This window comes from Glarea lozoyensis (assembly GCF_000409485.1).
Source record: "Glarea lozoyensis ATCC 20868 chromosome Unknown GLAREA5, whole genome shotgun sequence".
Lineage (NCBI taxonomy): Eukaryota > Fungi > Ascomycota > Leotiomycetes > Helotiales > Helotiaceae > Glarea > Glarea lozoyensis.
Genome location: NW_007361000.1, coordinates 425,634 through 440,959, shown reverse-complemented (window position 1 = coordinate 440,959; position 15,326 = coordinate 425,634). Strand labels below are relative to the sequence as shown.

General features: G+C 44.6%; 6 protein-coding genes across 6 annotated transcripts; 3 read left to right on the top strand and 3 right to left on the bottom strand.

The window, feature by feature from the left end:
• Positions 1-1,415: 1,415 nt before the first annotated feature.
• Positions 1,416-2,369, bottom strand: GLAREA_04346 (Protein kinase-like (PK-like); the record flags this gene model as incomplete). Its single annotated transcript, XM_008086723.1, has 1 exon — positions 1,416-2,369. The coding sequence occupies one exon, from the start codon at positions 2,367-2,369 to the stop codon at positions 1,416-1,418; it is 954 nt and encodes a 317-aa protein (XP_008084914.1).
• Positions 2,370-3,735: 1,366 nt separating this feature from the next.
• Positions 3,736-5,090, bottom strand: GLAREA_04345 (uncharacterized protein; the record flags this gene model as incomplete). Its single annotated transcript, XM_008086722.1, has 2 exons — positions 3,736-4,734; positions 4,869-5,090. 2 exons carry the CDS (start codon positions 5,088-5,090, stop codon positions 3,736-3,738), a joined length of 1,221 nt encoding a protein of 406 aa, XP_008084913.1.
• A 736-nt stretch (positions 5,091-5,826) lies between these two features.
• Positions 5,827-8,209, top strand: GLAREA_04344 (uncharacterized protein; the record flags this gene model as incomplete). The annotated part of the gene is made up of 3 exons (XM_008086721.1): positions 5,827-6,106; positions 6,335-7,049; positions 7,108-8,209. 3 exons carry the CDS (start codon positions 5,827-5,829, stop codon positions 8,207-8,209), a joined length of 2,097 nt encoding a protein of 698 aa, XP_008084912.1.
• A 654-nt stretch (positions 8,210-8,863) lies between these two features.
• Positions 8,864-9,518, bottom strand: GLAREA_04343 (uncharacterized protein; the record flags this gene model as incomplete). The annotated part of the gene is made up of 2 exons (XM_008086720.1): positions 8,864-9,082; positions 9,171-9,518. The coding sequence occupies 2 exons, from the start codon at positions 9,516-9,518 to the stop codon at positions 8,864-8,866; spliced, it is 567 nt and encodes a 188-aa protein (XP_008084911.1).
• Positions 9,519-10,999: 1,481 nt separating this feature from the next.
• Positions 11,000-12,074, top strand: GLAREA_04342 (uncharacterized protein; the record flags this gene model as incomplete). Its single annotated transcript, XM_008086719.1, has 3 exons — positions 11,000-11,045; positions 11,105-11,626; positions 11,683-12,074. The coding sequence occupies 3 exons, from the start codon at positions 11,000-11,002 to the stop codon at positions 12,072-12,074; spliced, it is 960 nt and encodes a 319-aa protein (XP_008084910.1).
• An 856-nt stretch (positions 12,075-12,930) lies between these two features.
• Positions 12,931-14,023, top strand: GLAREA_04341 (uncharacterized protein; the record flags this gene model as incomplete). The annotated part of the gene is made up of 3 exons (XM_008086718.1): positions 12,931-12,970; positions 13,018-13,575; positions 13,656-14,023. The coding sequence occupies 3 exons, from the start codon at positions 12,931-12,933 to the stop codon at positions 14,021-14,023; spliced, it is 966 nt and encodes a 321-aa protein (XP_008084909.1).
• Positions 14,024-15,326: the final 1,303 nt, after the last annotated feature.

Below are 15,326 nucleotides of genomic sequence, written 5' to 3'. Positions count from 1 at the left end.
GTTGTGTCTTGGGTTTTTATATTGGTAATGTCGTTAGTGGGGATGGTTCGTTTCTTTTCGAGCTACAGTCAAATATCTCGTTAACCAAGGTCATTCGACGGACGACATTTATCAGACTTTTGATATATTAACACTTTTTTGTTGATTACCGATTAGTAGATCTATCTTTAATTATCTATATCTACAATATTTAATTGTCCGATTTACTTTTCTCCTTCTCCTCCTCCTCTCACCTCGAACTCTCTCATAACCCTCTCGAAACCTCATACATCAGACTCATTAACTTTTAGATTCTTCTTATAGATATTACGAGACTCGGCCCACCGGCAAATCAATTGACAAGCACCTATATCTTCTAAGTGTTGCTTGGTCGCCAAGTCGATGACATGTGCTCCCGCTGCCAAGTAGCCGCCACGATCTTGACGCTCGGTTTCTCCAGACCCTTGAATATGTGCCATGGGTCTGATGATTTTTGCCATACGTCTTGGATGAACGACTAGAATCTTGTGGGGCGAGAATATGGATGACAAGTGTACTTGGGGTTTGCGGAAAGGGGCTAGGAGACTTTTGTTCTTGTCGCTAAGAAGCGATGGCCTAGGCGGACGTCAGGCCCAAGACAGAATGGGTCTCGATGATTTTGGGACCAGTAGCGTAAGTGGTGGGATATATATTGATAAGTTGCGGGGCGGAGATTGAAGAAAACATATCCGTCAATTTCTTCTCTCAAATTAATGATATTTTGGAAAGCAAGCGAGTGCACAATTTACAAAATAATATCATCAGTACTCTCCTTCCTTCCATTATCTCAACCGTACCTCTCAGCAGAACATACACCTTAACCTTGAAATTTAATCCGAAGAATACCTCATTGTCCAACTCTTAAAATGGGTCTCTGCATGTCCTCCTCCCGCTCACGAGGCTATAATAATAGATACGGATCGAGAAGCTCGAGAAGAGTTGGTACTACGCATGTAGTGCATCATACTGGTGGGGGTGGAATGGGTGGGCCGATGGGACCGACTATGGGGTATGGAGGTGGGAGAATGGGGGGAGGTGGTATGATGGGGGGACGACGGAGGATGGGTGGTGGTGGGGGTATGAGGAGGAGGTGTTAGGCTTGCAAGTAGGTGAGGAGGCAGGAGGGGATGGAATGGAATTGGGTTGTTTGCGGGTTTGGAGGGTCAGAGATTTGTGTTCTGTTGGGCAGAGTTGCTGAGTGGAATATGGATGGTTGAATGGTGTTTGGTTATGTGTAAATAAGTAAGCACAATATATTGTGTTACAAGAAAGCATCATCGCCTAGTCAACACCACAAGTATCCTGTTTCTTCATTTCTAGACCCTCATAGTTGGAGTTTAGATACTCGTGGAAATATGAAACGCTTTGGAGCCGCAAGACCTTTCAAGTACCACCTCTTACCAAGAATAAGAATCTACAGTCAAACTCGTCAATGCCCTCTCACACTCTGACTCCTCTCTATATTCGCCAGCCCCGCTCTCAATCAAAAAGTCGAACCACCAAAAGTCCTGGGGCACGAATCTCATGGCCGTCGTCCATTCCCAAAAGACGGGATACCATCTCGCAGCCTCCCAATCCAAAATCCCCGTGATATGACCAATGTCATCAACCAGGAAATTATGATGTTTGATATCACCATGGGTAAATTTTATACCAGGACGTTTAGCTTGTAAGGTCTGGAGCTTTTTGGCGAGTTGAAGTTTAGAATTAAATACTTCTTCTGACCCGAAAGAGTTGTATGCAGGGGAGAGGAGATGATCGTGGAAGTCTTGAGAAGTTTCGCAAGGGCCAACTATGTGGTTCGGAACCCGTATACTTCGAATTGGACCTTCAGTAAGGCTACATATCCGTGATGGGCCCCACGGACTTTTCCATTTTCTAATACTGGATATGTAGAATTTGAACTCCGAAAGTGCGGTTGCCTTTGCCTCGGAACTCAATGATTCGTAAATCTGCCCCAATTCACGGCCTGGCAGTCTAGTCATTAGGATCGAAATCGGAGCATGTGGCGTATCAGGATGTGAGCCGTAGGAAATAATGTAAGGTGTTGGTAAACCGGCGGCGTAACAGACTTTGGTCGTGAGGACTTCCTCGAGCCGCGTGCCATCGGACCATTTCAGAAGAAGCCCAAAAGGCAGTGGGATGATTTGGTTATCAAATTGGACGCCCAACCATCGGCAATAATGTTGTGAAAAGTTTCTTAGATACGTATGTATGTGTCCCCAGAATCGCTGGACAAATTGCGGGTTAGGCGATGGTGTTGGTGGTATCGTGCTTGATGGGGTGAGATTTCTTCGAGGTTTCCACACACAGTCAGGTCGTAAAATCGAAGGAAGCCATGAGGGTACCATTTGGAATTAAGAGTCGATGTAATATCCGTTGTTGTGTTTGAAGACCTAGGTGTATTGTTGATGTTCAGGTCAACGAAATGAGGTGCCGAAAGCTTGGACGACAAACAGGCTCAAGACAGGGATCAAGGCGGTTTCGCTTAATTATCCACTCAAATGCTAAAAACTGTGAGCCGCAACTCCTTCACGGGTTAGTAGTGACATAAAAGTCCTAACAAAAGTAAGGGGAAAAGATCAATAAACGATATGTGATATCTGTGGATGTTAAGTGATATCTCTCCCCTTTACTTTTTCTTTTGCCGAGTAGACGATTGAGTGTTTTGGCCGGTTAAATAAAATATGGATAGCTCACAGAGGAATTGATATATGCAAATGTATGAGTATAAATTAACTGCTGAATTCTTTGTTGTTGAAACAGACATACCGAGCATTAATGAGTTTTTGCGATTTCCAGATGTAGTATTTACATAACGACATATGTATCGGATCCTCACATCCAAGCATTATCTTCCGTCACCGACTTGACTTTTTCAAGAACGTCTTGAGAATATTAATCAGCATAGCAAGAATTCGGTCGTGAATTTATGATGAATGGTAAGGGAAGCGAGCTGTCTAATAAAGTTTTCAATTTAAATTCCATGGGTTCTGATACTCTTCTCATGGTTCAACAGCTTGAGGACCCTATTTCCCCCCCCGCCCCCCGAATTTCGGCTAGTCTCGTACGCCTTAATACACTTCAACTTGCCTAAGCCACGGCTCTGCTTAGTTGCGAGAGTTCATTACTTTAGTGATCGTTACTCGAATGTGCATCCAATTTTTTAACCGAAACATGATTGTAGCATTGCGTCAATTTCTCGACAACGCCAACAAACATCTGCTCTCGCCACGCGTCCTCATTCCTTTTGGCACCAATTAAGTCTCTACTATCTGGAGTATAATGGAGACACCAATTGATAGCATCATACCAGTCTGGGCCGTAATTTTCAAGAAGATCTTTCCGACACCATTCCGTTGCGACGGTATAATACTTTAGGCGTAGTATTCTTTCATCTGGTACGAAAATCTTCTGCCACGTAGGATGTGATTCTATTGCACGCTCAAAACACAGCTCCAGTAGTATGACACCAAGATTTCGTATACTATCTTGAAAATTCGTTGTAAGTATGTACAAATCTTTTGTCGAAACGTCAAAATCGTGTTGTTTATCATTACAGACAGGTTGAGAGACATATGGCTGGTCGAAACGTATCTTGTCAAATGCTCCGTCTGTGTATAAAAAAAGAATGTCCTTCTTGTTAAGCGAGGTATCCAGCCACGGTGTTCGATTGAGTTGTATGTATGAGGACGCAAGGATCACCGCAATGTGAGTTCATTGTTTTTGTGAGAGGATAATTTGGGCCGCGGGTCCAAGTAAGTCACCCAAGGATATTGCAATTTGGGGCTCATGTTCTGGCATACAAAGCGGATCGATAGTACACTTGATGTCCGTTTCCTCTAGAACACCATAGGGGAGGAGCTCAGCTGAGCAATTGGATATCTTTGCGCACAAATTCGTAATGATGTTGGAGTCAGTAGAATTGATGAGTTGAGCGGGAACAGTTTGGATAGGTATTTGTGTGATCTCTGATTGCTCAGTGAAAGTAACGTTGTCTTCCACTAAATGGCCAATTTTAACAAAAACAGGTGTGTTGCGGGATTTCCACAGCGATGTGAAGCGCTTCCTAGGGCGACTTTCAAATATTGGTTGGGAGAAAGACTCTTCGTCGCCTTTGTTGCAGCCTTTCTTCTTCAAAGGGCCTTCTGGGAGTTCTGTCGGTCTGCATAATATGGGATCGCTTGTTCGCTGCTCGTTGGACATTGAAACAACCGGATTTGATCCCTGCGAAGTATATACCCGCTTTGGAAGTAAACCAAAACTTGTAGCTTGCCATACCCAAGAGTTCCGATAGAGTTCTAGCTGGTTTCCGAATAAGAACAGGATTTTGAAGTTGGCCGTCGGGACTCTCCTGTACTCTAGTAGCAAATTGGCATGATGATACGTTCGGCATTTGCATTGCCATACCTTTGCTAGAAGTCTGGATAAAGCATATGCCTGCTTCCAAGAGTCCCACAAGCCGATATCTAGGCCGATTAACTGCTTATCACGATATCCTTTCCAGGTTTTTAGGCGGTCTGATGAGCGAAGAAGCTTCTCTAAGCGAGCTGTATGGGCACCGAATTCTTCAAAAAGTTCTTTCCTCTCAGTCTTGCCAGAAGCAAGTCTAATTCTTTGAGCCTGGGAATCGAAATTACGACTGAGTTTTTCCACTATGCCTTTGATGACAGCTAGTGCAGTTGTAGGAGCCGTGCTTTCGCTTTTTGCGACTAACTATGTCTAGTCAGCACTGCAAGACTGTGAGTGGCGTTCTTGCTAGAACACTGAGTGACTGAATCATCATACCATTAAATAGTACCACAAAAGAAATTGACTAAGTTGAGTTGAATGGCCTTGGCTTGACTTACCACTTCTGTTTCCAGTAATCGCTGCTGGAAACCAACTCTGCCGAGTCCTAAAATATCGTGAAGGTTTTGAAGAGTCTCTACCATGTCGTCTACTGTTTGGAAATATAAAGCGTGGCATTTTGGCAGTCTTGACTTTAATTTTGTCACCATCTCCGGATCCCGCCACAGATCGCCTTGTGGGTTGTTTAGCATGTCGTCTAGTTGTTGTTCGTCATCAACCATAGTTGAAGCAATTCCTCTAATGCGAGTTTGAATGTAAGTTGGTGGAAATTAAGATCGCGTATACACTTCTGATATTTTGTTTTGACATTCCACCAAGAATCAAGGACCTTGGCAGTTCGACGGTAATTCTCCAGTACTGCGATAGTCAAAGGGAAAACGGCTAGAACAAGGCCAGCAATCTCAATACCACTCATTGTCAGGGACCATGTATCAATGGTTCCAATCGAAATGTCTGACGTGGAAAAGGAACGTGGGAAAAGACACAATTTCAAAGCACATCACGACTTGACTACACATAAAGGAAGTTTTTATTCAACAAGACAGCGAGCATTAAGGTTACGAGTGCCAAGAAGTGGGATAAGCGGGCTGACATGGTGGGCGTTCACTTAGGCGTCGACAGCCTTATGTTTTCACAGCCACCACGTTGGCAACCTCTGAGCCTTATACTCCTACAGCCTCATTCTATTCCTTTGAAGAGAAGTATTATTGGAAAGCTAGGGCAAAGAAAAACATTTTGGCTTCAAATATACCATTGTGCTAACACCTACTATATCATCTCTTACGACGAAGGGGTTCGCTATTTTGAAAATTCATTGCGACAGAGCGAAAAAACCAAAATAAGTACAATCTAACATAAGTCATCGTAACCGGTCTGAGGCTCTTGAACATCGACGTGGGAATGCGGTTTCCAAGTGATATTGCTACTTGCATGAATTATCTGGCCAAGCAACACTAAATGGCATTCCGAGAAAACCTAGGATCACCTGTGATCAGTGGAGCTAAGACATGCTACGAGAATTTTGAACGTCTAGTCAACTTGTGTGCACTAGAACGAGCAGCAACAACAGGTGGTATTGAGGACGCGTTCTTTCGATTCAAACTGTGGGCTGGAAATGTCGGAGTTTTACATAACCCCAAATTCAACAACTTCCTGGACATTGAGCTACGCCAGACTCCAAAAATTGTGGAGCAAATTGTGCTGACTCTTGAAGACTTGAGAGAATCTTTGGAAGATGGTAAGAAATCCTCTCTTCCGTCTTAGCTCTTTGATGTGCACGGAGATCTCATTGAATTGAAGTCGTGCCGAAGAAAAAAGAGAAGTGCCCAAGTTTGAAGAGAGGCGATGTTGTGGTTGAATTTATTGATACCTTGTTCATAGAATCCAAAGTTCTACTAGCCCTTAACCTTTTTATGCCTCCAATAGCTTTCAGAAGACCTTGGAAAGTACTGACATCTGATTTCAGCTTGCTCAATCGCGAACCATACTCGAGTAAATCATGTGAACACAACTGAGGATTTTGGTTTTCTAAACTCCGCCGAAGAAGGAGCAGATGAAATGGCAGAGATTTTTGAATCGGTTACCGATTCAATCCATAACCTCTTCCGCATATCAATGGTCATTCGCGATTGTACAGAGATAGACCGGAAGACCAACAGTACTTGGAGTTCATCACTAATGATAAGTTCAGAGAGCTCGAGCTGTGAGCACGACGTGGCTGGGGTAAAAGAGAAGTTCTCGGCATTGGTTGCTAAAGACAAGGATTGGCTTGCTGTAAGGTTGGGAAACGCGATTGCGCAACGCCGTCAGTACCTCAAATACTGCTCAGAACGTTATGAGAAAGCAGGAAAACAACGAGAAAATCATAATGAGATCGCTTCCCCCCCATCAGAGAAGACAGAAAATCATCAGAAAACTCCTTCATCCACTGAAAAGAAGGCGAATTTGTTATCAAATCCTTGTGGTACTCGCTACGTATCAGAGGCATCCACCGAAGACCTCACTGCACGAGATAGATCTTCCAACCAGCCCGATATATCAAACGAAACTTCCGTGGAGAAAAATGATAGCATGTTCGATCTACAAGTCATTCCACTCCAGGACATCTCCAAAAACCAATCATGTTTTGATTGCATATATTGCTGGCAAAGTCAAACCCACGAGACACAAAAGGCATGGGAGTAAGACGTTTCCAAATTCTAATAATCTAGCTCTTGTTTCTGACACTTTCTTCAACAGGAATCATGTGTTTGAAGATATCAAACCTTACATTTGTACCTTTCGAGATTGCAAAGCCGAGCCATTCGCCGATGAGCACGCTTGGTTTACACATGAAATGCAGACTCATCGGAAGCGATGGAAGTGCTTTTTCTGCCTCGAAGCTTTTTTCCAGACACCGGACAGATACCGTGAACATCTCGAGGAATTACACGAGAATATTCATATAACGAAAAGCCTACTTCCAGCACTCATGGAGTTGAGCCAGCAGCCGATCATCGAGTTTTCTCCATCCGACTGCCTGTTCTGCCACGATTGGGAGTTACATCTTAGAAAATCATCTCAAAATGAAAAGGCCGACGAAAAACTTTTGGTAGATGTGGACCAGTTCAAACGGCACGTCGGGGCTCATTTGAAGCAACTAGCTTTGCTCGCAACCCCTCAACACCGTGAGTATGGCGACAGTGCGAGCAGCAATAGAGACTTAGATGATTTACCTTGTTCTTCTGCGGATATAAGGGGCTCAATCACAGGCCATTTACAGATCCGTCAAAAAGGCGAACTTTCCGACACATCAACAAGTACGGAAAATGCAGCCTCCGCAATTGCAGCACCTCCGTCGTCTCAACTCATAGCTAAAACCACATTTGCGATTCAAAAAGAAGTGATAAGTGATCTTGGGAGAAGCAGCTTTGTGGCCAAAAGTAACGAATCGTCTTCTGGTCCTGGTTCTTTTGAGTATTGTGTCAATGATTTACCAAGCTCGCATGCACAACTCCGTCAGATTTCTGGCAAATCCCCTGCTGAAGAACCACAGCCACAGAGCTCTACCGCCGACGAATCGATGACAGGCAAACTGCAAAAACGCCCTTCCCCTTCGAAGAGCCTTAAAATTCCAATCAGCAAATCCAACACGCACAAATATGACCCACAAAACTCTACTAGCGAAAAAAGGAAAACACTCCAATCGGAAATATATTATCAGTGGTACTGGTATTGCCGGTCTTGCCGTTCAGGAACTCCTCATAGTACACGGCATTATCAATGTGCAAATCCTCTCTGTTTAGTCATAAGACCTTACGATGACCAAGGTGTTGATTGGGAGAGACACCCAGATCCTTAAAAGAGAAAAAGTAGATCACTTGTGCTATTGTGATAGCCTACGCACGGGGTACTTGACTAGGTATATTGACGAACGACGTCTGTTATCGTGAATGGGGTCGTCGGTTAGCGAAGGGGGTAGAAAATATATATGTTGTTATTGCTGGAAGGTTTTATGATCAACCTCCTTCGAGGTAGCTGGTCAGTGTTTTATTTTTCTATAGTTGAAGGAAATCTGGAAATCTCTGACATGTATCCAATTTTTAGGAAGTCTGACCGATTGATCCAGTCACTAACAAGCCATTAGATTACTTACCACTGTGAATGTTGCTTTAAAGACTTAGAATTTCAAAGAGCTCATGAACAACAGTTGATCTGTAGCTACTCAATGAGAAGATATATAATACTTCAGTCAATTATAAGGATTTGATTTCCCAACGCCACAGTCTATTATCCTCGACGGGACTTGTCACTTGTGGGCAGAGAGGATCATTCCAGTAGAGGATGATGGGATAATTATTGAATAATTTACTTTTCTAGGCGTCATGCCTCGGCGAGGTTTTGACAAACGCGACACTCTTCGAACTCCTGATGATCTAAAACATGTTCCTATCCCGCGCTTTACTAGCAATCTCCCATTCTCTCAACTCAGTGCTGAAACATAACACGGCCCGCATCATGACCCGTAAAAGTCTTTAAAGCAAAATGCCGCGCCATTGTAATTCCTTCCAATGGTCATATCAGTAACGCCGCAATCCTTCTTGCAACGTTGGTAACCTGCCTGGACCCCGCCGCAGGTGTTGCTCACGGTCGTAAGAGTGGTTTGGATTATTACAGGGTTCAGCGTGTTTTTGGAATAACTGCAAGCATAGGCAACTACTGAGGCTGATTTACACTATACGCCAACAAAAGGATTAGAGAGGGGTCGCGAAAGTGGAGGTAACTTCGATCAAAGGCGAAAATACTTGTGGGGTGAGACTTACATGGTAAACATAGTTTTTTTCCATGGTTTTGGAAGGGGTCATAGTCCAAATGAGACAGTTCCACGCGGAGATCAGGTCGTTGCGATTGAGGATGGCATTCTCGCAAGTAACGGCACTAGATCTTGCTTCAATGGTGCGAGTGTCGAGGATGGTGGAGGAAGTTGTGTTGTTCATGGTATCGGTCAAAGGGATGAATTCCATGAGGGTGGCTGAACCGTCGTCTTCAAATCGGGATGCATAGAAGCCATCCGCCTTTTCGGGGGTAGTACCAGGCAGTGGCTCAATTGGACCCGCGCTAATCAAAGTAGCTACGGTGAAGATGGCGAGGGAAAAGGTTGGAAGATGCATGATGAGAGGAGTTTTAGAAGATCTCTTGGATTCGGACTGAAGTCTGAAGAACAAGAAGCAGAAGTGGGTCCTGAATAAACGATGAGGATAGCTTTTCGAAAACAAAGGGTGTTTCTTCGAACCTTTATACATTTTCTTCCGCTCTCATTACTCCCATCGAGGTAGTTGCTATATCCAATGTAACGGTACGAGATATCTCGTGCACCTGGTCAAATAAGACTGTGAGTACTAGGATATTATATCACGTCGCTACCGAGTCGTCTTGACCCTATCTAGGCTATAAAAAGCGAGAGATACTACCCCCGAGTTAACGTTTTTCGAGGCTTTCTAAAAATTGTAATTTGACTGGTTGTAACCCTCGTTTACATTATTCTGCTCCACAGATGTTCGAATGGCACTTGATAGATACGGACTTTGAATTGAAAAGTTCCGTGACGCGTGTCAAATGCAAGTAGAATTCGAAGCTCGTGGACGAATCGCACATTTGAGGATATACCTGGTCCCCGCTGGTATCTTGGAGCGGAACGTACTTCCTCCGAGGCGCCAAGAAATTCTGGCATGATGTTGCAGTCAAATCCATTTGAAAATAGATGAGTTCAGCCAATACGCACTTATTCTCGTGAGAGAACCTCTTTTCTAAAACGAGAGGTAACATTGAATTCACAAGCGAAATAAACCAATTTGGAACATTCCCAAGATCCAAACACTAATTATCTTTCATTTTGTATATTGCTGGCAACTTGAACATTAAAGATTCTAGAGTATATAGTTGTCACGAGACCCTTCGCTTTTTGTGCGTATGTATAAACTCAAGACATGTTTTCACTGATCGAGGCCAACAAATTTGACGCGATGACAATTAATGCTGTATTTGTCGATAACTGGGATTTTTGACAATAATACTCCTGTGTGTTAGGATCTATATCTGCCGGCGTCGAAGGCTTCTCTAGTGTACTCTAATATCTCATCGTAAGACTTAAAACTTTTTAGTCGCTCGATTTTGACAAGAAGCTTTTGCGTCGTTTATACTTCTCGGCACTAAGGATTTCCGCTCGCTAACATGGTTAGTCCTTTCGTGTCTATTTGGAACGTTGTGCTACGGGGTTGATCTTACTTATGTTATTGTAAAGTGTTACGAGGTAGTATTGACAATTCGCCTCGTTTTTCTCTTTCTCCGCTTAGGAGGCTCACGAAGTAACGGAAATTAAAGTAAATCATTTAAAAAGATCTACTAATTCTATAGTAATGTGAAGAAACAGAGATGAATTTTGGTTTAGTTATTGTTAGGCTTATTTCTGTGCCGCGACAGTTTCAGTCATGGTTGGCTTCACCTTTGAAATCAAAAGAATTCTTTCTTATCGCTAAACATTTCACTCACCCAACACGACCTTCTCAGGCTTCTCTTCAAACACCACGTCAATAGCATCACTCTCTCATAATTAATTCGACCGCACCTGAAAGCACGAAAAGCAATTCTCAAAATGGGTCAAAAAGTATCCACAGTACCATGTCGACTGAGCTATCGAAGTAAGTCGAACTTCTCTGCCCATACTGCTATTGCAGATCTTGAACTGAAAAACAAACAGATCGATCATCAAACCGCCTCTACATAGCCGAAGACTTGACCAACATCGCTTCCATCGTAATACGCATGAAATGGGTTGCCAACATCTACAAGACATTCAAGGAATCCCCGTCCAGCTCACCCTACCATGTGCGCGAACTGCACTTCATCCTCAACCCTGACGGCACAATTCAAGACGGTGGCAAGCGTGTAAAGCCAGCAGTCTATATCTCACCCGCGCAGGAGTATCCCGCGCGTTATAGGCTCCCGAAGGTATTGAACTGTCTGGCGACTCCAACGAATGAGACTGTGGAACGACGGGAGTTGTTTGCGCTCGGGGGATTATTCTATCATATCTTGTCTGGCAAAAAACTACTCGATGGGTTAAGTGGAGATGAGAAAATCCAGGCTCGTTTTGTGGCTGGTCGGTTTCCGGAGGATGTTTATGGTTTACCTATGGCGAGGACGATTCTTGGTTGTTGGTCGCTGGAGTTTGGAGAGCATGAAAGTCGGTTCTTGGTTGATGGCGAGTCGGATTCATATGGTGAGTCGGATTGATACATCAAGCTCGCAGCTTTTGCTAACTCGAACTTAATCTAGACGCCTGCTCAGGATCTGAAAATTGCGACGCTCTCCTCAATGGCATCATAAAGATAGGAGTGGGAGCAGCACTCTCAGCTCTTGCTGCACCTGTGGTCATTCCTGCAATTCTAGGTATACTCGGTTTTAGCGCTCTAGGCCCAGTGGCAGGTGGTGTTGCAGCGGGTTGGCAATCCGGCATCGGACTCGTGCAAGCTGGTAGTCTCTTCGCATGGTGCCAAAGTGTTGCGATGGGAGGAACGGCAATTCTTGGTACTTTTACTACAAGTATGGGATTCGGAGGTGCAATTGCTGCTGCTATTGCGAGTGCGATGAAAGGTGAACGCGAGGATCCTGATCATCTGAAGCAGGAATTTCTGAAGACTTGGATGAGTGTGAAGGAGAGCGGATGAAGAGTGAGAATTATGCTGCATGAAGTGATGAGGTTTTGCTAGATGAAGGCAGGCGGAGATTTCTTGTGCTTATAGGATGTGGAAATTATATGGTCTGACAAGGATGGAAGTTGTTGTTAGGAATGAAAAAATTCTAGATTTGAAGGAATTGGGAATATCAAGACCTGAATAATCAGACTTTACATCAAACGACCTCAGAACCCCATGTACAACCTCAATAAAGGTTACTATACTTCGCTTTCCCAGAACATCTCTTTACTGCAAAATAACTATAGCCTCCTCACTTCATAACTATACTCAATAACTCTAGTTCTCAACATGTTCAGATTTTTTTAAATAATTATAACATAGATAACCAGAGTTTCTGCTTCTTAAGAAGTACCTGAAGTGTAACTTATACCTTGGGAATACCCGAGATTTTCACAATTCCAGTTGAAGGAAACTGTTTCGGTTTAGTAAAGCTTTAAAATAAGTATTCGACGTTTGAGACCATAAATCGTTATATCCTCCCTACAAATTTATACGGGGGTTCTGCTGTGGCCGGAAAAAAAGCAATTCCTGAAATCTCAATCGGATGAGGCGCTCTGCATATCCCGTGCATCGAGTAGCCACTTACACCTCATCTGCATGAGCACACCGAAGCGCGAGCCTCGTCTCAATTCTTCGGCGGCTCGATAACCTCATCACGATCTCAAGGCATCAGTCATTTTTAATTCTCTGAAAACAGGCAATGTACTGTGGTAGTCGATATTTCTCGCACCCCGCAGTTCGCCACTGTCGCTCCATCAGATCACCATCACTTTACGTCCATTTCAATCGAACCAAACCAGCAAGCCGAAGATTTTCCCAAGCCAATATGGCAAATAATCAAGCGGTGGCTGAGATGGCGATAAGAGGTACATCCAAACACCAGAAAGCATTCGATCTATCCTAACAACCCTAGACGTCTCTCAATCAACCAACACAACATTCCCCAGCACTCCCCTCAACCTCACCCAAACTCCAGAAGACCTCCGCCTCAAATGGGTCTCCGCCATAACCTCAGATCTACGTCGCAAAGAAGACCAGACTTACCCAAACACAACCCGTGATTTTCAAATCGCTCTCAATCATGATGGCTCGATCGAGAATCTAGCTAAAGATCCATACCTTTTGATTGAAATCCACTCCGAAGACCCGTCCATCAGAGACTACACACCACGCTTCAACCTGCCAAAACAAATCGAAGATCACCTTCCCTCACGAGAAGATAAGATCGAGCGGAAAGAACTTTTCGCGTTAGGTGGGTTGGTGTATCAACTCATCTCCGGGAAAGGCATGTTCGACGATTTTGCAAATAATGTTGCCAGTATCTCTGTTATTGAGCAGAAATTCATCGCTGGGGAGTTTCCGGATGATGTTTGGGGGTTGAAGGCTGCGGTTAGGGTGTTGGGATGTTGGTGTCCGCCGTTTGCGAAGGAATTTGTAGATGCGGAGAAGGAAAGGGAGAGGAAGGAGAAAGGTGTGTACAGACTTCTCATAGCATCAAAAATATGTTCTAAATTGGGTTACCTCGAGACACAGAACTAACCAAACTCACAGCGGCCGCCAAAAAGAAGAATCTCCTCCTCGGCGCGAAAATCCTCGGCGGCGGTCTGGCAACCACGCTCGCAGCCCCGGTTGTCCTCCCACTCGTTGGATTTGGCGGTGGTGGCGTGGTCGCTGGGTCTTTGGCCGCGGCGTGGCAATCTAGTATTGGTATTGTTCAGGGAGGTAGTGTGTTTGCGTTCTTGACGAGTGCAGGCGCGGGAGGTGCTGCTACGGCGGCGTTTATGGCTACGGGGGTTGCGGGAGCGTCGTTACTTGTGGCTGCAACTGGAGCGGGGTTCTTTGATAAGTTGAGGAATGAGACGGAGGTTGTTGAGTTGAGGGAGCATTTTTTGGAGGTTTGGAGGAGGGATTTGAAGTGAGAGTGAGGTGGAGATGGTGAGGAGACGGTGTGGGTGTGAGAAGTGTGTGTTGAGAAGAAGCATGAAACAGTTGACGCGGGTGGATTGAGAGTATGCAGAGAGGAGATTCCGGTTTCTGTGACTTATTCTGAGAACACTTCACTATAATACATATAGAGACAATCCCGTCTGAGTTTTTTTCAGCAGATAGAAAGTTTTCCTCGGCCTCCAGTAACATTTCTAAACACGCCCACAACAATCACCAACATCCATCCTCGCATACATCAAGCGAACCTTGCCCCATTATTCGCGGGTCCGAAGAAGTCATGCTCCACGAATGGTCGAAGCTCTGCTGAAACACCCTCCCTGGGGTTCAGCAGCACGCTATTCCCCGTAATATCCCCTTGACTAAAGTATCTCGGTCCGAGAACTAACCGCCTATGCATCAAAGACACCTTTCCCTCGCTCTCATCAAACTGCAGACTTTCCTCTTCAACGTGACAAATGTAAGCTTCTATGGCAAGAAATGGCTCCCAGCATGTGAGAAGGTTCTTGTCCAGGTATATCGTCGCCTCTCTTGCTTCCCCATCCGGATCCCCGTCACAGGACGCGCAGATGGTCGGACAGAAGAGACTGCCAACTGCGGTGCCGTCGTCGGTTTCGATCAGATCTTGGCGCTCGCCCGTTAAAGAGAACGACTCTTTCGCAGCTGACACAGGCGAGAACGATATAAGACCTTGTGTTTGCAATACTCTCTATGAAGCTTATGCGTTCTGCTGCTGCTGTCGACATAGTGTTTCTTGCTTCGGTGGCTTTTGGTGACCTTAGGTTGTCTATTTGGCGAGACGAAGGTTTGGATCGTCTTAGTAGTTGAGAGGCTTGGTATCTTAGGCCTTGGACGATGTAGAGAACATTCAACTTGAGTTGTCTATACATTAAATCAGTATAATGTAATAATTATTCGACGATGTTTTGATCGAACTCACATGTTGACTGCTTTGAGGAAAATGGTTGTTGGAGCCCAATTCAAGAAAGCGACAGTCTCATTTATAAGCCCGAAATCAACACATCGCTCTCATCGTTTGCGTTATCCCCGTTTGCTGGTACGGGCATCTTCCGTCCTCAAAATACGGTGTTGAGGGCTCTTGCATAACTGATGAGTCTTTGGTGATTTCCAGCCACAAGGGCAGCTTTCCGTACGCGCCAATGCAGGCGCAGAAACCCAGATCCCTCATGCGGAAAACACTTGGAGAAGCGGTGAGGAATGAGATGGAGGTTGTTGATTTGAGATAACAGTTGTTGCAGGTTTGGAGGAGGGGTTGGG